Source organism: Hypanus sabinus, chromosome 12, assembly GCF_030144855.1.
Source record: "Hypanus sabinus isolate sHypSab1 chromosome 12, sHypSab1.hap1, whole genome shotgun sequence".
Lineage (NCBI taxonomy): Eukaryota > Metazoa > Chordata > Chondrichthyes > Myliobatiformes > Dasyatidae > Hypanus > Hypanus sabinus.
In genome coordinates, this window is record NC_082717.1 from 98,884,343 (window position 1) to 98,907,859 (window position 23,517).

Below are 23,517 nucleotides of genomic sequence, written 5' to 3' on the forward strand. Positions count from 1 at the left end.
CTTTTCCTCTGTTTGTGAAGCAGACCTGGCGCCCTTTTGGGACTGGCCTTTGTGCCGGCGTGCTGGCTATTTGTGAGCCGGTTCGAGTGCGCTAGGAAGTGGGTCATCACATAACCCCCCCCCCCCCCAGAACCGGCAATACACCCCCCAATGTCCACAGTCTGGGCCGGACCCTGTTTGGGAGGTCGGCCTCTGCGCCGCGGTGCCAGAAACTCGACCGGTTGCGCCACGTCCACATGGGCCGGTTTGAGTCAGTCCACCGTGAAAACTTCCTCTCTCCTCCCAACGTCCAGCACAAACGTGGACCCATTGTTCCTGAGCACCATAAACAGCCCCTCGTAGGGCCGTTGCAGTGGTGGCCGATGCCCGTCCCTTCGTACAAACACAAACTTACAGTTCTGCAGGTCTTGGAGTACGCAGGTCGGGTTCTGCCCATGCTGCGAAGTGGGTATGGGGGACAGGTCACCGAGCCTCTCGCGTAGTCTGCCCAGGACTGCTGCGGGTTCTTCCTCTTGCCCCCTTGGGGCTGGTATGAACTCCCCGGGGACGACAAGGGGTGCGCTGTACACCAACTCGGCCGACGAGGTGTGCAGATCGTCTTTGGGCGCCATGCGGATGCTGAGTAGGACCCAGGGAACTCGTCCACCCAGTTAGCTCCTCGCAGGCGGGCCATGAGAGCCGACTTTAGGTGACGGTGGAAACGCTCCACCATGCCGTTCGACTGTGGGTGGTAGGCAGTGGTGTGGTGCAGCTGTGTCCCCAAAAGGCTGGCCATAGCTGTCCACAGGCTGGAGGTGAACTGGGCGACTCTGTCGGAGGTAATGTGGGCCAGTACACCAAAGCGGGACACCCAGGTGGCGATCAGTGCCCGGGCGCAAGATTCGGAGGTGGTGTCAGTGAGCGGGATTGCCTCTGGCCATCTTGTGAACCGGTCCACGATAGTCAGGAGGTGCCGCGCTCCGCACGATACTGGCAGGGGGCCCACGATATCCACATGAATGTGGTTGAAACACCGGTGGGTGGGGTGGAACTGCTGCGGCAGAGCTTTGGTGTGCCACTGCACCTTAGCCGTCTGGCAGTGCATGCACGTTCTGGCCCATTCACTGACCTGCTTGCGGAGTCCGTGCCAAACGAACCTGCTGGAGACCATCCGGACGGTTGTCCTGATGGAGGGGTGTGCTAAGTTATGAATGGAGTTGAAAACGCGTCGCCGCCAAGGTGCCAGGACGACGGGACGGGGCTGGCCGGTGGCGACGTCACAGAGTAGGGTCCTCTCTACGGGGAGGTCCTGGAGCTGCAAACCAGAGACTGCGGTTCTGTAACTTGGGATCTCCTCGTCTGCCTGCTGTGCCCCTGCCAGCGCCTCAAAGTCTGCCCCTTGGGAAAGGGCATGAATGTTAGGGCGAGAGAACACGTCCGCCACGACATTGTCCTTACCCGAGACGTGCCGGACATCCATCGTGTATTCAGAGATGTAGGACAGATGGCACTGATGGCGGGATGACCAGGGGTCAGACACCTTAGTGAACGTAAAGGTAAGCGGCTTGTGGTCCGTGAACGTGGTGAAGGGCCTACCTTCTAAGAAGTACCTGAAATACCGGATTGCCAGGTATAGCGCCAACAGTTCCCGGTCGAAAGCACTGTATTTGAGATCGGGTGGCTGCAGATGTTTGCTGAAAAATGCCAGGGGTTGCCAGCGACTCGCATTGAGTTGCTCCAGTACCCCACCGACTGCCATGTTAGAGGCATCCACTGTGAGGGCGGTAGGGACGTCCATTCTGGGGTGCACTAGCATCGCAGCGTTTGCCAAGGCTTCTTTCGTTTTAATGAAAGCGGCGGCGGACTCCTTGTCCCAGGTAATGTCCTTGCCCGGACCCGACATCAGGGCGAACAGGTCCTGTTCGGGCAGCTGAAGGGAGGAAGTGGTGCTAGAAATTGACCATACCTACGAATTCCTGAAGGCCTTTGATTGTAGTGGGTCGGGGGAAATGGCGGACCGCGTCTACCTTAGCGGGCAGAGGGGTTGCCCCGTCTTTAGTAATCCTGTGGCCCAGGAAGTCGATGGTGTCGAGCCCGAACTGGCATTTGGCCGGGTTGATTGTTAGACCGTACTTACTCAGTCGGGCGTAGAGTTGACGGAGGTGGGACAGATGCTCCTGATGACTGCTGCTGGCTATGAGGATGTCGTCCAAATAGATGAAAGCGAAGTCCAGGTCGCGTCCCACCGCATCCATTAACCGCTGGAACGTCTGTGCGGCATTCTTCAGGCCGAACGGCATGTGGAGGAACTCGAAAAGACCGAACGGGGTGATGAGAGCCGTTTTGGGGACGTCATCTGGATGCATCAGGATTTGATGGTATCCCCAGACAAGGTCTACCTTGGAGAAGGTCCGTGTGCCATGCAGGTTTGCTGCAAAGTCCTGAATGTGCAGCACAGGGTAGCGGTCCAGTATGGTAGCCTCGTTCAGCCTGTGGTAGTCGCCGCATGGTCTCCAGCCCCTGTTGCTTTGGGCACCATGTGCAGGGGGGAGGCCCATGGGCTGTCGGACCGCCAGATGATCCCCAATTCCTCCATCCTCTTGAACTCCTCCTTCGCCAGTCGGAGCTTGTCTGCGGGAAGCTGCCGAGCACGGGTGTGGAGGGGTGGTCCCTGGGTCGGGATGTGGTGCTGTACGCCGTGTCGGGGCATGGCTGCCGTGAACTGCAGTGCCAGTACTGATGGGAAATCCGCCAGGACTCTGGTGAAATCGTTGTCGGACAGCGTGATGAAGTCGAGGTGTGAAAGGTCTTGGCGTGGACCTGTCTCTGCCTCAGCAGGTCGACCAGCAGGCTGTGAGCCCACAAAAAATCCGCACCCAGAAGCGGTTGGGCTACGGCGGCCAGTGTGAAGTCCCACGTGAACCTGCTGGAGCCGAACTGTAGCTGCACCGTACGGGTGCCGTAGGTCCTTACCGTGCTGCCGTTCATGGCCCTCAGGGAGGGACCCGGTGCCCTGTTGCGGGTGTCGTAACTCGTCAGAGGTAAGACGCTGATCTCGGCACCTGTGTCGACAAAAAAACGGCGTCCCGACCTCTTGTCCCACACATACGGGAGGCTATCCCGATGGCCAGCCGCCGTAGCCATCAGCGGTGGCTGGCCGTGGCGTTTCCCGGGAACTTGCAGGGTGGGCTACAGCGGCGGACTTCTGCGCCCCACCGCTGGTGGTAGAAGCACCATTGTTCGTTGGTGTCCACACCCCTGCCTCTGGGGTTAGCGGGCTCTGTGGCCAGGCCTGGTCTGGTTTGCTGCTGGGAGCGTGGCCTGGTGATCTGTGCGACGGATGCCCCACTCTCCTTCTTGGCATTCCACAGCAAGTCCGCCTGGGCTGCCACCTTCTGGGGGTCGCTGAAATCCGCGTCGGACAGCAGCAGGCGTATGTCTCGGGCAGCTGCTCCAGGAATGCCTGCCTCACAAACATGAGGCAGGGTTTGTGTCCGCCGGCCAGAGACAATATCTCATTCATTAAAGCCGATGGAGGTCTGTCTCCCAAGCCATCCAGGTGCAGTAAATGGGCAACTCGCTCGCGCCGGGAGAGTCCGAAAGTCCTTCTGAGCAGGGCTTTGAATTCTGTATACTTGCCGTCCGCTGGGGGAGACTATACGAACTCCTCAACCTGGGCCGCTGTGTCCTGGTCAAGGGAGCTCACCATGTAGTAGTAACGTGTGTCCTCTGAGGTTATCTGCCGAACGTGGAATTGGGCTTCTGCTTGCTGGAACCATAGGTGAGGTCGCAGCGTCCAGAAGCTTGGCAGTTTCAACGAAACCACATGAACAGATGCGGCGTCGTTCATCTCTGGTCCAAAAATCGTTTGGACCATCGGGGTCACCAATTGTAGCGGTCTGCTACATGCAGCACTAAAATAACGACACGGAGTCGGTAAACTACAGTTAAAGAAAGGTTTTATTCGAAATACCCAGCCTTGCTTTTAAGCCTCCCTGATCCCACCCTCCCCGGGCACGGATGCTGTAGGGGCACGTACTCACAATCCCCCGCAGGCTTTTTCCTTTGTTGGTGAAGCAGACCTGGTGCCCTTTTGGGACTGGCCTTTGTGCCGGCGCGCTGGCTATTTGTGAGCCGGTTCGAGTACGCTAGGAAGTGGGTCGCCACAGTATTTCCCTTTTCAAGGGTGAACGGGACAATTCATCAGCATTTCCATTACTTATCCTCTTGAATTCGACCTTTAAATTCTGTCTTTCAAGAAACAGAGCCCATCTGTGCATTTATGTTGATGCTGTTAGTGGATCGAAAATGGACACCAGTAGTTGATAATCAGTAACGAGGGTAAACTCACTCCCATACAAGTATTGGTTGAAATGTTTTACACCCCAAAACATACTCAAGGCCTCTCTGTCAATCTGCATGTACTTCTTCTCTGCAGCAGTAAGGGAATGTGATGCAAAAGCTAAGGGGTGTTCACTTCCAACACTCGCAACAGGACTACACCTATATCAGAAGACGAGGAGTCACAGGCAAGCTTCACGAGACGATGTGGATCATAACATGTGTATACCGTGTCTGAGGTCACCATTTCCTTTATTTTTTGGAAAGCCACCTCTCACTGCTTTATCAATTACCATTTCTTCCAAATCTGTGGTAATGAGGTCAAGGGGTGGAACACAGTAACCAGGTTTGGCAGGATCCTGTTATAGTAATTGACAAATCCTAAAAAGGATTGCAACTGTGGCACATTCTTTGGCCTTGGGGCATCTGCTAGTACTTGAATTTTCTCAGCACACTTGTGTAATCATTGTGTGTCAATGGTGTAAGCACAGTAAATTATGCTTGGTTTAAATAATACATACTCGTCACATCGTGCTCTGAGTTCATAATCTTCTAATCTTTTTAACACTATCTTGAGATTTTGGAGATGTTCCTTGTCATCCTCACCAGTAACAAAGATGTCATCCAGGTAACACTGAGAGCCTGAGAAGCCTTATAACATTTCCTCAATAGCTTTCTACCAGAGTGCAGGGGCAGATGCTACTCCAAAAAAAAAAAACACCTATTATCGTGATAAAGCACTTTGTGAGTGTTCATGGTGAGAAACACTTTGGACTCTTCTTCCATTTCCATCTAGAGTTAGGCTTCAGTTAAGCTCTGATATACTGGCTTTTAGGAAGGATATACTGGCTTTGGAAGCAGTGCAGAGGAGGTTCACCTGGTTGATCCAGAGATGAGGGGTTTAGACTATGAAGAGAGATTGAGTTTGCCTGGGACTATACTCGCTGGAATTCAGAAGAATGAGAGGAGACTTTATAGAAACACATAAAATCATGAAAAGGATATATTAGATAGAGACAGGAAAATTGTTTCCACTGGTGAAACTAGATCTAGGGGACATAGCCTCAAGATTCAGGGGTGTAGATTTAGGGCGGAGATGAGGAGGAACTGCTTTTCTCAGAGAGTGGTGAATCTCTGGAATTCCCTGCCCAATGAAGCAGTGGAGGCTACCTCATTTAAGACAATGTTGGATAGATTTTAGGAATTAAAGGCAGGTAGGTGAAGATGAGTCAATGGCCAGATTAGCCATGATCTTACTGAACGGCAGAGCAGGCTGACAGGCCAGATGGCCTGCTCCTGCTCCTATTTCTTATTTTCTTTGTTGAAGTGTTTCCCTTCAGGAAGGTTTGCAAAGATTACTCTATCCTGGGCAGAGAGTATTGAACTAGAAACATAGAAAACCTACAGCACAATAAAGGTCCTTTGGCCCACAATGCTGTGCCAAACATGTGCTTACTTTAGAATTTACCTGGAGTTACACAGAGCCCTCAATTTATCTAAGTTCCATGTACCTATCTTGCTGAAATCCAAATACACTACACCTACTGCTCTACCTTCATCAATGTGTTTAGTCACTTCCTCAAAAAATTCAATCAGGCTTATAAGGTACATCCTGCCTTTGACAAAGCCATGCTGACAATTCCTAATCATATTATGCTTCTCCAAATGTTCATAAATCCTGCCTCTCAGGATCTTCTCCATCAATTTACCAACCACTGAAGTAAGACTCACCGGTCTATCAGATTCCTGGGGTATCTTGACTCTCTTTCTTGAATAAGGGAACAATATCTGCACCCTCCAATCCTCCGGAACCTCTCCTGTCCCATTAATGATGCAAAAATCATTGCTAGAGGCTCAGCAATCTCCTCCCTCGCCTCCTACAATAGCCAGGGGTACACCTCATCCAGTCCGGGAAACTTATCCAACTTGATGCTTTCCAAAAGCTCCAGCACATCCTCTTCCTTAATATCTCTGCTCAAGTTTTTCAATCTGCTGTAAATCATCCCTACAATCACCAAGATCCTTTTCCTTAGTGAATATTGAAGCAAAGTATTCATTAACTACCTCTGCTATCTCCTCCGGTTCCATACACTTTTCCACTGTCACACTTGATTGATCCTATTCTCTCACGTCTTATCCTCTTGCTCTTCACATACTTGTAGAATGCCTTGGGGTTTTCCTTAATCCTGCTCGCCTTCTCATGGCCCCACTGGCTCTCCTAATTTCATTCTTAAGCTCCTTCCTGCCAGCCTTATAATCTTCTAGATCTCTATCTACTTAGCTGTTTGAACCTTTCATAAGCTTTTCTCTTGACTAGATTTCCAACAGCCTTTGTACACCATGGTTCCTGTACCCTACATCCTTTCCATCTCATTGGAATGTACAGATGCAGAACACCATGCAAATATCCCCTGCACGCTTGTAACATTTCTGCCATACATTTCCCGACATCTGTTCCCAATTTTTGCTTCCAAATTCTTGCTTGATAGCTTCACATTTCCCCCATCTGTTCCCAATTTATGCTTCCAAGTTCCTGCCTGATAGCTTCATATTTCCCCTTACTCCAATTAAATATTTCCAAACTCATCTATTACTATCCCTCTCCAATGCTATGGTAAAGGAGATAGAATTATGATCACTATCTCCAAAGTGCTCTCCCACTGAGAGACCTGACACCAGACAAGGATCTTTTCCCAATACCAGTTCAAGTACAGCCTCTTCTCCTGTAGGCTTATCTACATATTGTGTCAAGAAACCATCCTGAACACACCTAACAAACTCCACCCCATCTAAACCCCTTGCTCTAGGGAGATGCCAATCAATTTTTAGGAAATTAAAATCTCCCACCATGACAACCCTGTTATTATTACACCTTTCCAGAATCTGTCTCCCTACCTGCTCCTTGATGTTCCTGTTACTATTGGGTGGTCTATAAAAAACACCCAGTAGAGTTATTGGCCCCCTTTCTGTTTCTAACTTCCACTCACAGAGACCCGGTTAACAATCCCTCCATGACTTCCTCCTTTTCTGTAGCTCTGACACTACCACGCTCCCACCTCTTTCACCTCCCTCCCTGTCCTTTCTGAAACATCTAAAGCCTGGCACTCTAAGTAACAATTCCTGCACCTGAGCCATCCAAGTCTCTGTAATGGCCACAACATCAGAATTAGGTTTTTTAACACCAGCATGTGATGTGAAATTTGTTAACTTAGCAGCAGCAGTTCAATGCAATACATAATCTAGCAGAGAGAGAAAATATAAATAAAATAAAACTTAATAAATAAACAAGTAAATCAATTACATATATTGAATAGATTTTTAAAAAATGTACAAAACAGAAATACTGTATATTAAAAAAAAGTGGGGTAGTGTCCAAAGCTTCAATGTCCATTTAGGAATCTGTTGGGAGGGGGAAGAAGCTGTTCCTGAATCGCGGAGTGTGTGCCTTCAGGCTTCTGTACCTCCTACCTGATGGTAACAGTGTGAAAGGGCATGCCCTGGGTACTGGAGGTCCTTAATAATGGACTCTGCCTTTCTGAGACACCGCTCCCTAAAGATGTCCTGGGCACTTTGTAGGCTAGTGCCCAAGATGGAGCTGACAGATTTACAACCTTTTGCAGCTTCTTTCAGTCCTGTGCAGTAGCCCCTCCATACCAGAGATGCAGCCTGTCAGAATGCTCTCCATGGTACAACTATATAAGTTTTTGAGTGTATTTGTTGACATGCTAAATCTCTTCAGACTCCTAATAAAGTATAGCCACTGTCCATAGCTCCAAGTACTGATCTATGCTCTAAGCTCATCCACTTTGTTCATGATGCTTCTTGCATTAAAATAGACACATCTCAAACCATCAGTCTGAGCGTAACCCTTCTCTATCACCTCCCTCTTGTACTGTCTCCAAGCTTTCTCTATTTGTGAGCCAACTGCCCTTTACTCCATCTCTTCATTTCAATTACCACCCCCCAGTGAATCTAGTTTAAACTCTCCCAAACAGCCCTAGCAAACCTCCCTGCCAGGATATTGGTCCCCCTCGGATTCAAATACAACCCGTCCTTTTTGTACAGGTCACACTTGCCCCAAAAGAGGTCACAATAATCCAGAGATATGAATCCCTGCCCCCTGCTCCAAACCCTCAGCCACGCATTTATCCTCCACTTCACTCTATTCCTATACCCAATGTCGTGTAGCACAGGCAGTAATCCTGAGATTACTACCTTTGTAGTCCTGCTTCTCAACTTACTTCCTAACACCCTGTAGTCTGCTTTCAGGACCTCCTCCCTTTTCCTACCTATGTCATTGGTACCAGTATGTACCACGACCTCTGGCTGTTCACCTTCCCACTTCAGGATATTGTGGACACAATCAGAAACATCCCAGACCCTGGCACCTGGGAGGCAAAATGCCATCCATGTTTCCTTTCTGCATCCACAGAATTGCCTGTCTGACCCCCTAATTGCTTCCCTCAGGTAGGCCAGCCCCCCCAACAGTATTCAAATAGGTTGGGGGGACAGCCATAGGGGTACTCTCTAGTATCTGACTCTTGCCCTTCCCTCTCCTGACTGTTACCCACTTACCTGTGTGTACCGAGACCCTGTCTACTTTCCTATAGCTCCTCTCTATCATCTCTTCACTTCACCTGACCAGTCGAAGGTCATCCAGCTGCATCTCCAGTTCCCTAACCTGGTCCCTAAGAAGCTGCAACTCAACACACCTGGCGTAGATGTAGCCGTCCAGGAGGTTGGAGTTTCCCAGAAATCCCACATCTGACATCCAGTACAGAACACCGGCCTCAAAACGTACTTCCTGTTTCTATTCCTCACAGGTAACTTAGCTTGCCTCGACCTATCGCTGAAGCCCTACTCTGCCTCAGATCACTCCGTCGATGACCGCTGTGCTAGGCAGTGTCTCCATTTTATGCTTGAACCTTCCCTGCTATCTAACTCACGATTGGTGCTCCAGTTATAGTCACTGATAGACCATGAACAATAGGCAAACACTCTCGAAGCTCCCTTTTTAAATAACCACTGCCACACTGCGAGAAATCCCTCTTAGTAAAGCTCAGTGATAAGTCACGTACAATATTGAACTACTTTCAATACTGATGGTGACCCTAAAATCACCACAGATCCTGATAGATCCATTCTTTTTGACCACTGGCATTGCCCATGGACTCCACTCAACCGTAGAAAGAACTCATTCAGCCTCCATGAGATTGAGCTCACTGCTGCTTTATCATGGATGGTATAAGGAACCTGTCGAACTTTGTAAAATTGGGTGTGGTATTTTCATTTAATCCTATTTTACTCTTGATATGTTTGAGTTTTCCAATGCCATCTTTGAACACTGCTGTGGCATCATCTCGTAGCTTTCTTAATTTGCTTTCAGTTAACTCTGTTACAGGCAATGTAGCATGCAAATTGTGGGTGGATCGTCAATCAAGTTGTAGTTGTCTCAGCCAATCATGGCCCCACAATGCAGACAAGCCCAATGTGGATTGTTGGTTGTTGTATTTCACTATTATGAGTGTTATTCCCTCAGGAATTATTTTTCTCCAGTATAAGTTCAGTATCCTTGAAATACCATTCACACTCATTTTGTGGAAGACTGAAACATCCAAGCCAGTGTCCAATTCCATTTTACTTAAATTGCCATCAAATGTGCTGTAAGCCATATGGCTTTCCACTTGTTAATTTTCACATTGTAAATCTCAGGGCCACCAAGTCCTTTGTCCATCTCATCGTTATCAGAATTTTCCTCAACAGCATGCAGATTAGTGCTCCTTTTGAAACTGGAACTTGTTTTATCCTTTTCTCTTCCCTGTCAATATATTTTTGTCTGTCCAATATGCTTTTTGTTTGTGTCATTTTCCGCAAGTTTTACCTTTAAACCTGAGTTGGTCTAGTGTATGAGTCCCTGCCACAATTGTAACACAAATTGTTTGGCCAGGCCAGCCTTGGTGCAATTTTGTTCACGCTCACTTTCATTCCTTTTTTTTTAAAACTTTTTTTATTGCATTTTTAAATGATTACAAAGTATGAAAAAACAATGTATATAACCCTTACCCCCTCCCCTTAACCCCTCCCCCCTAACTGCCCTATAGAAAAAAAAAGAAAGAAAGAAAGAAAGAAAGAATGCCTGGTTGTTGGAAGATCTCCACATGCTCCATGGAATTCGTAATAACTTTAATATGTATATTTATTTCTTTCCCCTAATAACCAATTGTTTCATCTTCAGAGCATCTATATATTTAATCCTGTCTTTTGTAAATAAGGGCTCCAAATTTTCAGAAATGTTTCATATTTATCTCTTAAATTATAAGTAATTTTTTCTAATGGAATACAACCATAGATTTCTTTCTTCCAAGAATCTATACTTAAATGTGTATCCGATTTCCAAGTAACTGCAATAGCTTTTTTGGCTACTGCCAGTGCAATTTTTATAAATTCTTTCTGATACTTATTTAGTTTGAGTTTCGGTTTTATCCCTTCAATATCACCTAGTAAAAATAATATTGGATTATGAGGAAGTTGTGTTCCTGTAATTTGTTCCAGTAAAAGTCTTAAATTTGTCCAAAAAGGTTGAATTTTAGAGCAAGACCATGTCGAATGTAAAAAAGTACCAGTTTCCTGGTTACATCGGAAACACTGATCCGATAAATTTGGATTTAATTTTTTTATTTTTTGTGGTGTAATATATAATTGATGTAGAAAATTATACTGCACTAATCTTAACCGAACATTTATTGTATTTGTCATACTATCAAGACATAGTCTTGACCAATTTGTTTCTTCAATTTTAATATTCAAATCACTTTCCCATTTTTGTCTTGACTTATGGACTCCTTGTTTAATTACCTGTCTTTGAATCAAGTTATACATGCAAGATATAAATTTTTTAATATTTCCTTTTTGAATTAAAATTTCTATTTCATTAGATTTCGGCAATAACATTGTTTGACCTAATTTGCTCACTTTCATTCCTGACTGCAACTCAAATATGTCTCTGGTTGCTGTTTCCGTTGATACAGAGATTTCAACTGCATTTTGCCTTTGAGAGTTGTGCTTGAGTTAGGAGCTGGTTTTTGAAAACTTTCTTGTAAGATTCCACAAGCTAAATGATCTCCTAGTGCATCATTAAGTCCATCACTGAACTGACAATGCTTGGACATTTTTTCTTCAGTTCAGCCACATAAGCTGAAATGGACTCCCCTTCCTTTTGATCCTGCTTATGAATCCTAAAGCATTCTACAATCACAATGGTTTTGGTTCTAAGTGTTCTGCATTACTTCTGCAATATCAAAGCTCATTTTGGCTGATTTAGTTGGAGTAGTCAAACTTTATGGAAACTGCATGCTTCTCCACCTACTCAGTAACTGGCACTCGATTTTCGTTGACTATTTTATTTGCTTCATATACTGCTTAATTGTGCAATTGAATGTCTATCTTTCCAATGAAGCAGCATCTCTGCTTCTTTTTTATATATTATAATTATCACCCACTACTCACAGCTTATTAAACCATGAATTCCATCCATTTTCTGCCTTGTTTTTTAACTTGACTCTCTCTCTCTCTCTCCTGCCAAAGAGATGCACATGGCACCTTTTTAACTCAAACATCTGTCTCTCATCTTATGAAGAAAAACGTGTTGTACTTCAACAGGTAGGTAAGTATTCTTGGATTTGTTTTTAAAATTATTGTCATCACCGATATGTTTTGTAACTCAAGAAAACATGGGAGGCCAGGAGGAGTGTGTACTTAGTTTCTTTTCATTGGTGAGGCATGCAAATATGACATGGTGGCATAATGACATATGGTACTCACGTACTTTTAAATATAATCCATATGAATTATGTAAACAATGATGAATGCTTAATCAAACAATATATTTACAACATTACTCAAATATTACTGAAATATTAAATACACTACAGAAACTTACAAGAGAAGTCACAGAATCTGGAGGTGCTGCTAAAGTAGCCTTGGGGTCATAAAGCACCAGAACAGGCACATTCATGCAGACCATTAAGTATCCATCTATACTAATACCATTTATCAACACTCCATCATCTTCAATGTCTTTGGAATTCAAGTACTCCATATTTCAATGTTGTGAGAGACTCAGTTGCTTAAGCAGTGTGTTACAGATTCCAAACAATCTCTAGGTGAAAAAAAAACACCCTCCAATTCCTTCAAAACGTCATACCCTAAACAGATGTCCTTAGTTGTGGTCATCACAAAATCTTTTATAAAGTGATAGAAAACTAGTTTGGTTGGGAGCTTTGCTCTGGTTAGCAAATGCTTTCCAGGTGTCATTGAAACTGCACTCCATCTCAGGAATTAGAGCAGCTCTGTAAACTCAAACTCTAATGGTGGAAAGGTTTTGAAGGAATCAGGAAGAGAATTCAATCACAACAGAATACCTTTATTCAGACCTGTCATGTAACCAGAGGATTTTTGCTGCTGGTCCTCATCAATGGTGACCACTCACCATTCACGATATAGGAAGTATACCAGGATTTGGCAATGATAGTACTGTTGAATGAGTAGATAGCCAGATTCTATTTTTTCCATTTGGAAAAAGGAATTATCTGGAACACTGGGCAAATTTTACTTGCTACTTGATAGTGAAGATTTGCATGTTGTTCAGTCCTTTCCATGCACTACAAGAACTATTTAATGACCTGGGAAGGTGGCAGTGAGAGGTAAGGGGAAGATGAGTCAGTGGAGGAGGGAAGAAAGAATAAGAAGTAGGAGGTGATAGTTGAAAGAGGTAAAGAGCTGAAGAAGAAGAAATGTGACAGAAGAGGACGGTGGACCATGGGAGAAAGGAAAGAAGGGTGGGCACTAGAGCGAGGTGATGGGCATGTGAGAAGAGGAGGAGTGAGAGGGGAGATGTCCTGCAGCTGAGTAACACAATCATCTTTCTTAACAAGCTTCCTTCTTGATTTTTATTAACCCCTTGATGTCAAGGGTTATCACCCTCACCTCTGGAATACAACTCTTTGTACCACAACTATAATAAGACCTTTGGCCAGGTTCTCCTTGCCAGTCCCAAGATGAGCAGTTAGGATTGCATAAGTAATCACATAACAACACTTCTACACCTTTCATGACTTTGTTCATGGTTGAGAGTAAATGAATGCAATAACTAGATTTTCCCTGCTTTTTTATAGATAGAATGTATTCCAGGTAATGTTCAATGCTAATGGTTGGATGCTAGTACTCCAAGTTATAAAGATATTAGAATGGCTTGCCGAGAGTGGTTCTGAAGCAGAAAAATTCAACTTTCTAGCCAGGGTACTATCAGGGATTATCATTCAAGGTATTCACCGCACTGCAGTCAGTCACTTGTAAATGTGTTTATTATTCTCACATGTACTGAGGTACACTGATAAATTTGCATGCTGTTCATACAGATAAATTCATTACAACAATGCATTGAGGTAATAGAAGATCAGAAGTGGAGTGTAGAATAAAATGCTATAGTTAAAGAGGAAGTGAATTGAGGATAGACAATAAGTTGCAAGGTCAAAATGAAGGTGATTGTGAAGAAAAGAGTCCACCTTATTGTACTAGGGAATCGTTCAATAACCTTATAACAGTGGGAGAGAAGCTGTCCTTGAGCCTGGCAGTATATTCTTTTACACTATTGCATCTTCTGCCCGATGGGAGAGAGGGAAACAGAGAATGTTCAAGGTGGGTAAGGTCTTGCTTGTTATCCCATGGAGTGAATTGAATTGGCAATAAAGCGGGTGATTGTGATGGTAGGGATCTCAGGTAGTGTTTCATGACCTCAGCACGAATGACTAAAAATGACCACGTCTTGATTGCTGGACTGTGGGCTCCCAGATCTCCAAGACATTTTGGGACAGGGACATCATGGATTTGCTTCCTTCCAGCAGCCATTTAATTGACTAAGGTTATTATTGGTATTCCTCGCATATGTCTAAAACTCACTGTGGAGAGTTTTGGACTCAGTGCTCATTCACTTTCAATGTTTTTTGGTTTCATTATTCAACACTTGGCGAAGTGCTGGCCTTGATGTCAAAGGCAGTCACTGTCACCTTGCCTCTGGAATTCACTCTTTATCTATGTCAGCTTCTAGACTAGTCATGTCTAGAGTTAAGTTTTCCTGACAAAAATAAAATTAAGAGTTACACTCAGAGGCCACTTTATTATGTATCTCCTCTACCTAATAAAGTGACTACTCAGTGTATGTTCACAATCTTCTGCTGCTGTAGTCCATCCACTTCAAGGTTCAATGTGTTGTGTGTTCAGAGATGATCTTCTGCACACCAGTATCATAACACATGGTTATTTGAGTTACAGTTTCCTTCCTGTCAGCTTGAACCAATATGGCCATTCCCCTCTGACCTCACTCAAGTGTTTTTGTCCAAAGAACTGCAGCTTACTGGGCATTATTTGTTTTTTGCATCATTCTCCGTGAACTATGTAAGTCAAGGATTCCTCAGCAAAACAATTGATGATCAACAGGCCTCCTTTTCTCGATGTGATGGAATATCAAGGAACCGAAGTCAGTGTTCAGCATTCTATGAAGCAATCCCCACTGACTATATACATTGTGCCATCAATTCTAGCGGATCTGTCCATCTGCAAGGACAGAGCAAACATAGGACCATGCTGGTAATTTTTAGGACATTGGATTAAAATATATGAACCTTGTCTGTGGAGAAAGCATAAATAGTTTCCATACCAGATTCAAGACGGTTGAGAGAACTCTCTGGTCTGAGAATATCTTTTCCTTGTCTCAATTGATAACACTTTTTTTCCCCTCATACAACTGAATAGCTTTCTTAGATATTTCAGAGTTTAGACAAAGGTCAGCCTCTGGGAACTGGGAAGACTCAGCAGATTTTCTTCCATAAAGGACATAAGCAAATTATATAGGTCCTTTTGTGGTCATTGTTGATTAACTTAATTAGTCAAATTTAATTCCCTGGCGGCTGTGATGGGATTTGATCGTTTTTTCATCTCGCTGATCCAGGCCTCTGAATTACATTGGGTAATTTAATCATTTCACCCTGTAATAGGAAATTTCACCTTGTTATAAGGAAGAGGTAATTGAATTTGAAAGAATGCAAAATGTTGCTAAGATTTGGGTGGGGGGTGTGAGGCTAAGTTACAAGGACAAGTCAAGTCAAGTCAAACAACACACACAAGTCAAGTCACTTTTATTGTCATTTTGACCATAACTGCCGGTACAGTACATAGTAAAAATGAGACGACGTTTTTCAGGACCATGGTGTTACGTGACACATTACAAAACTAGACTGAACTATGTAAAAAAAAGAGAAAAACAAAAAAACACAACAACTACACTAGACTACAGACCTATCAGGACTGCATAAAGTGCACAAAAGAGTGCAGGCATTACAATAAATAATAAACAGGACAATAGGGCAAGGTGTCAGGCCAGGCGCTGGGTATTGAGGAGTCTGATAGCTTGGGGGAAGAAACTGTTACACAGTCTGGTCGTGAGAGCCCGAATGCTTCGGTGCCTTTTCCCAGACGGCAAGAGGGAGAAGAGTTTGTATGAGGGGTGCATGGCGTCCTTCATAATGCTGTTTGCTTTGCGAATGCAGTGTGTAGTGTAAGCGTCCGTAATGGTGGGAAGAGAGACCCTGATGATCTTCTCAGCTGACCTCACTATCCGCTGCAGTCTTGCAATCCAAGATGGTGCCATTCCTGAACCAGGCAGTGATGCAGCTGCTCAGGATGTTCTCAATACAACCCCTTTAGAAAGTGGTGAGGATGTGGGGTGGGGGGGGGGGGTGGGAGATGGACTTTCCCCACCCTTCGCAGAAAGTAGAGATGCTGCTGGGCTTTCTTTGCTATGGAGCTGGTGTTGAGGGACCAGGTGAGATTCTCCACCAGGTGAACACCAAAGAAATTTGGTGCTCTTAACGATCTCTACCGAGGAGTCGTCAATGTTCAGCGGAGAGTGGTCGCTCCGTGCCCTTCTGAAGTCAACAACCATCTCTTTTGTTTTATTCACATTCAGAGACAGGTTGCTGGCTCTGCACCAGTCTGTTAGCCGCTGCACCTCCTCTCTGTAAGCTGACTTGTCGTCCTTGCTGATGAGACCCACCACGGTCGTGTCATCGGTGAACTTGATGATGTGGTTCGAGCTGTGTGTTGCAGCACAGTCGTGGGTCAGCAGAGTGAACAGCAGTGGACTGAGCTCACAGCCCTGAGGGGCCCCCGTGCTCAGTGTGATGGTGTTGGAGATGCTGCTCCCGATCCAGACTGACTGAGGTCTCCCAGTCAAGAAGTCTAGGATCCAGCTGCAGAGGGAGGTGTTCAGGCCCAGTAGGCTCAGCTTTCCAGTCAGTCAGTCAGAGGGATGATTGTGTTGAATGCCGAACTGAAGTCTATGAACGGCATCCGAACGTATGTGTCTATTTTGTCCAGGTGGGTTAGGGCCACGTGCAGGGTGATGGCAATGGCATCATCTGTTGAGCGGTTGGGAGAGGTTTATTCCTTGGAACATAAAAGACTGAAGGGGTTACCTGACAGAGCTTTATAAGATCATAAGGGGCACAGATAGGGTGAAAGCATAGTCTCTTTCCCCAGGGACAGAATGCTAAAAAAGAAGAGGGCATTGGTTTAAGATCAAAGGCGAGAGATTTAAAAGGGACAAGAGGGCAGCTTGTTCATGCAAAGGGTGGTGCTTATTTGGAATGCACAGCCAAAAATTCAAATTTCAAAGTTGAAAGTAAACTTATTGTCCAGTACGTATAAGTTAACTTGGAGATCTATTTTCTTGCGGGTGGAAAATGCTGTAAAGTTTCACAGATAATGTAATGGTTTCTGGGGCACAGCAATGACTAGACCCAGAAACCATGACTTGTTATGACTAGAGATAACAAGGTTTGGAATGCTGTTGTTCTTTCTTGTGAGTCTGTGAGTAGGGATTTCATGGTCTTTGGTCAGCGAGAGGAGAAGAAGGAAGATGCATGTGGAGAGAGCTGGTAGAGAGTGGTCTGGGAGCGAGGGTCTGAAGGTCAGCGATGCTTGTAGGAGATTGATGGTTGATGTGCACTTTTGACTTTTCTCTTAAAATGGGCCCTTTCTCTTTTTATTTTCTTTACTAATCCTATATTCAGATTAAGATTTATAAGGTTCAATCAGTTAATTGCATGTGGTGTACTGTCTGATATTTTGCAGTGCAGATTTGTAACTGGGCAACACATCACGCAGCATCCACACAAATGAGATTTCTCAGTTTGGCGGGGCCAGAAGTTGTCTTCCCCTAGATGAACACATGCTGGCCGAGGCATTTACAGTAGAACAAAGAAATACAAAGACTAACAACCAAGTGCAAAAGACAAACACTGCAAGTACAAAAACCAAGTAATAATAGTAAATAAGTAAATAATAATCAGAACATGGGATTAGAGTCCAAGAAAGTGAAATAACAGTTGGGGGAGCACATTTGCAACATTTAAAAGCTATCTAGAAAAGTATATGGATAGGAGAGGTTGAGAGGGCAATGGGCTAAACACGAGCAGATGAGATGAGCTAGTTGGGCCGCACGTCATGGAAGAGTTGAGCTAAAGGTCCTGTTTCTATGCTGTATGACTATGACTCATTATGCTGGCAGGCCATTTCAAAAACCCATCACCCTCTCCATGCAGTTTCACAGACCTTTGGCTCCAAAATCAAACAAACTCTAGTAGGTGATAAAAACACTTTATACCTGTACAATTCTCTTGCAACTTTTGGGATAATTCCTTCATCTATCTTTGGCTCAGTGGAAAATGTAAAGTTTTCTTCAGAATGTGGCCCTAGCATAGTATATGTCTTACCACTGCCCGACTGACCATAAGCCATGATGCATACATTGTACCTGGAATACAGTAACAGATAATAAGGAGTTTTAGGACTTTTAAAAATATTAGAAATACTTATTATGTTTCATTCTTAATTACTTCACCAGTCACATCACAAACAGCTAAAATAAAAAGGGATACAATTTACAAACAAGAGCAAGTCTGCAGATGCTGGAAATCTGAGCAACAAAATGCTGGAAGAACTCAACAGGCCAGGCAGCATCTATGGAAAAAAGTACAGTTGACGTTTTAGGCTAAAACCCTTCGGCAGAACTAGAGAAGAAAAGCTGAGGAGTAGATTTGACAGGTGGGGGAAGGGGGAGAGGAAAAAACACCAGGCGAAAGGTGAAATTTGCAGAGGAAGGAATGGAGCAAAGAGCTAGGAAGTTGATTGGTGAAAGAAACAGAAGGCCATGGAAGAAAGAAGAAAGTGGGTGGGGGGGTAGCAATTGTAGTGGGTGGGTGAGAGGCAATGGGTGGACAAAGAAATAACATGAGAGAAGGACAAGGGGATGGGGGATGGGAAATGGTAGAGGCATTTAAAGGAAGTTTGAGAAATCAATCCTCCCTCATTCAGGGCCACAAACAGTCCTTCCAGATGAGGCAAAACTTCACCTGTGAATTTGTTGGGGTCATATACTGTATTCGGTGCTCCCAGTGTGGCCTCTTGTACATTGGTGAGACCCAAAGTAGATTGGGAGACTGCTTCACCGAACATCTACGCTCAGTCTGCCAGAATAAGCGGGATCTCCCAGTGGCCACCCATTTTAATTCCACTTCCCATTCTCATTCCGACATGTCTAACCATGGCCTCCTCCATTGTCGGGATAAGGCCACACTTAGGTTGGAGGAACAACACTTTATATTACATTTGGGTAGCCTCCAACCTGATGGCATGAACATCGATTTCTCAAATTTCTAGTAATGCCTCCACCCCCTCCCCCACTCACCATTTCCCATCCCCTTGTCCCTCTCTCATGTAATCTCCTTGCCCGCTCATCGCCTCCCTCTGGTGCTCCTCCCCACTCCCCCCACCTTTCTTCTTTCTCCCTTGACCTTCTGTCTCTTTCACCAATCAACCCCCTAGCTCTTTGCTTCAACCTCCCCCTGCAAGTTTCACCTACCACCTGGCGTTTCTCTCTCCCCTCCCTTCACTTTTCAAATCTACTCCTCATCTTTATTCTCCAGTCCTGCCGAAGGATTTAGGCCCAAAACATTAACTACTTTTTTCCGTAGATGTTGCCTAGCCTGCTGAGTTCCTCCAGCATTTTTAAGGTGTACAATTTCTCAACTCTTCAAGACTCTTGACAGCAAACTTGAAAATTCCTGTTGGGGCAGGAAAGAGGTTCAGCTACCAGGCAGAAAACTATGCCTAGTTCAATTTCAATCCTTAAAAACAATATAATTAAACTTACTTTATAATAGCGGTTAGCACAATAACTTTACAGCATGAGTGATTACTAATTGGGGTTCAATTCCTGCAACTGTCTGTAAGGAATTTGTTCATTCTCCGTGACCACGTCGATTTCCTTCAGGTGCTCCAGTTTCCTTCTCTATTCCAAACAAGTATGATTAGGGTTAGGGTTGGTAAACTGTAGGAATGCAACATAGGCACGAGAAATATGGCAAAACTCCAGCACAATCTTCACTGAATTGGTTTGATGCAATATGACACATTTTGCTGTCTATTTCATTGTAAATGTGACAAATAAAATTAATCTTTCTTTCTTTAAACATTAAAAGATCACTTATGGTGTCAGATACTCGCTTATAGTGGTGTTACGTTGTTCCTAAGCTGAACGTTTAAGGCACTCAACTATAAACCAATGCATCAGATAGAACTAATTATTTAGACTGGAAAATGACACTTATTTCTATCACTTCAACAGCATAACATATTTGTAGTCTTTATCCTTAAGACACTAGCTCAAATTTTATGTGAGTTATGTAGGCCAGACTATTAAGATTAGCCATGTTCAGTCCATAATATTAGGAACACCTTCCATGAATGTATACTTTAAAATGGAAACCTGATTGTTGTCAGAGATTTCTTTCACTCCCAAAGACTATGCTGTTTGCAACTGCCTCCCAACTTAATCCAAGGAAATCAAATGAATTCAGGCAAAAAAAAGACGGCGCCAGAGATTTTTGCACACCAACGTGACTTCATCTAGTTCATCTGCAAAACAGCTATTCTTCTTTCTTTATATCTCTTTTGTCTTTTCCAGATGGCCAGGGTCCTGTTGGATTCCATGACCTACATCTGCAGCTCAAACTACAGTTCTCTAAGAACAGGTTCTTGAACTCGCCATGCAGCCCGGCATTTCGATATCTCCAGGTACAATCTGGAAGACGTACATGTTCAGGGTGCTGCCTGATGAAATACCCTGCTCCACACCAGTGGTGCCGACTGAAGATCTGTGGGTTTCTGAAACATCAAGACAGCAGGCGGTGCGCACTGCTGTTGGAAGAAGGCCCATGCACTGGAGTGATCCTCACTATCTATCATTTTTGATGGTGAGGCCTGTCAGTCCTAAAGTTTGGGGACAGAGAAACAACACAGAAGATTGTAACATTGAAACAGCAAGCTGCTGGTCTCCCATTCGTGTTTGTTGCAAGAATGAGCCTTTGAGATACCAAATTAGGATGGTCTGTAATTTTTTGGTGGACTCTAGATCATGGTCTCTTGCTAACTGCTTGCACGGTGGAGGGTGGGGAACTGTGCTTTTGCTGGAGCAAGTAGGGGATGGGAGGGGGAATGTTGAAGCTTTTGCTGCTGCTTGTGCATGGAAGGGGGAAGGGGGCTTTGAGGTTCTGACGCTTCTGTCATTCCTTCTTTGGGATCTTTCCTGTTTCATGGATATATGCAAGTAGTAAGAATTCCAAGTTGCATACTGTATACATTCTCTGATATTAAATTGAATCACTGAATTTAAGCTAGTGTATCTAATTTTCAGCTACATCTTGAAATGCAAAAGATCTGCTGGTATTCTATGCATTAATGCTTAATCTGGTCTTAAATAAATATATTCAGTGATCACTTTACCAGGCACTTCTGTACACCTGCTTGTTAATGCTAATATAATAATCAGCCAATCATATAGCAACAACTCACAGCATAAAAGCATGCAGAGATTGTCAAGAGGTTCAGTTGTTGCTCAGACCAAACATCTGAATGGGGAAGAAATGGGATGAAGGTGACTTTGATTGTGAATTAATTGTCAGTGCTAGACAGGGTGGTTTGAGTATTTCAGAAATTACTGATCACCTGGGATTTTCATGCACAACAGTCTTTGAAGTTTACAAAGACTGATGAGAAAAACAAAAAAGAAAACATCCAATGAGTGGAAGTCCGGCGAAAGTGCCTTTTTAATGACAGAGGTCAGAAGAGAATAGCCAGACTGGTTCAATTTGGCAGAAAGGTGACAGTAACACAGTAGTCATGCATTACAACTGTTGTGTGCACAAAACATCTCTGAATGCACAGGTTGAATCTTGAAGTGGATGGGCTACAGCAGCAGACGACCACAAACATGCACTCAATGGCCACTTTATTAGGTACAAGAGGTATTTCATAAAGTGTCCACTGAGTGTGTATCCCATTTTATAAATATTTGAAATATTTGGGATTTAAAGCAATATTACACATTCATGAATCTTCAAGTTCAGCTTAATCATGTGTGTCTTTTAGTTTTTATTTAGTGTTCTGAGTATTGTTTAAAAAGTTAATGGAACATTTTGCTTTTTCTTCCCTGGCATACCATCTGAGAAAAATCTTAAATGTATTTGATTTCTTCCTTGATTTCATCACAAAGTATTACGTTGAATTTATTCCTAAAAGCAACAGGCATCAGAACAGGGTAAGTTATCATACAGATCTTTATGACAATCATCTTGGGATCTACAGTGAGAAATGTTACTGATTTTCACAATAGAATCCATGGGAATGTGATGTGAGAAAGCATTAGGATGCATCTGTGATCCTACAATAATTTAACCAGTGTAATCTTACTGTGCATTAAATGCTTTCTCAGAAAGGGAAGATAGGTCCCACTAAAATGTCCAAGACCATGGAATGAATTCTCTGATCATTATATCACAAACAAATATTTATTCAGCCCCAGCAGAAAAGCACCATTTTTACTGAAAAATTCTGTAAGCAATTCACCTGAAGCTATGCCAATTGATTTTGTAAACAGTCATTGAAACTAAAGGAGAGCTGTTACGATAAACTGTTAAGAACTGTCTAGATCAGACTGCAAGCTTTGATTGTCTTTGTTGCTCTCCACTACAGCCTCAATCTTGGTGTCATCCGCAAATTTGTTTATCACATAATCATTCAGATTGTTGATATAGATGTCAAAAACTACAGACCCAACACCGATCCCTGCAGTACACCACTTGTCACGGGCTTCCAGTCAAAGAGACAACCACCTAAAACTGCTCTCTGGCTTTGCAGGAAAAGCCAATGTCTAATCCAATTTATTAGCTCATCCTGAATGACAACCAACTGAACATTTATGACCAATCTCCCATATGGGACCTTGGCAAAGGCCTTTCGAAAGTCCATGTAGATGAGAGGTCTCCTAGTGGCACTCATGGCGATTCAATTCGGCTTTGCTCCATTCCCTTTACCTCTATAACCTGTAGCCACACTTTTTTACTTTGTTTAATACCTACACTAAAAGGCTTATGTTATAAACATATTTTTGGATATTTACTTTAAGTTGCTGGAAATGAATAGCAGATCATGAGAAGCAAAAAATGGGAAAGATTTGGATCCTAATGGGAAAAAAGATAGTGATCCAAAACAATCTAAGCAACCTCCTTTTACTTTTGAAACAATGTGGAAACTTCTAGATGATAAGCTTACTCAAAAATTTGCTGTGTTCGAAGGAGTTTTAAAGACAGTTGAGGATAATTTTAGATCGCTCAAACATGAATTTGAACTACAGCAAGCAACGATTTCAGAACTTGACGAGGGAGCTCGACAGAGAGATCAGAGGATTACAACCCTGGAACAAAATCTAACTTCGATGTCTCAACAGCTGGATCATTATAAATTCAAAGTTACTGACCTTGAAAATCAATCTCGAAGGCAGAATCTACGGATAATTGGTATCCCTGAAGATGTTGAGGAGGGTGATCCTATCAAGTTCTTTTCTCAATTTATATTCAATGTGTTTGGCACAGAAGTTCTGGACGCCCCTCCGTTAATTGACCGTGTTCATCGCACACTGAGTCTAAAATCTTCTGATCATTCTAAACCACGACCAGTTATTGTTCGTCTCCATTATATTCATATTAAAGAACATTTGATACGCTTTGCTCAGCGGAAAGGCAT

General features: G+C 44.0%; 1 protein-coding gene across 1 annotated transcript in view; it reads right to left on the reverse strand.

Annotated features, from left to right (window-relative positions):
- The window catches only part of kif25 (kinesin family member 25), a 152,684-nt gene that overhangs the window by 93,191 nt on the left and 35,976 nt on the right, over window positions 1–23,517 (reverse strand). The window contains exon 3 of the mRNA XM_059985268.1: window positions 18,041–18,190. Within this exon, the coding sequence (XP_059841251.1) occupies window positions 18,041–18,190 (150 nt within the window). The remainder of the gene's footprint in view (window positions 1–18,040; window positions 18,191–23,517) is intronic.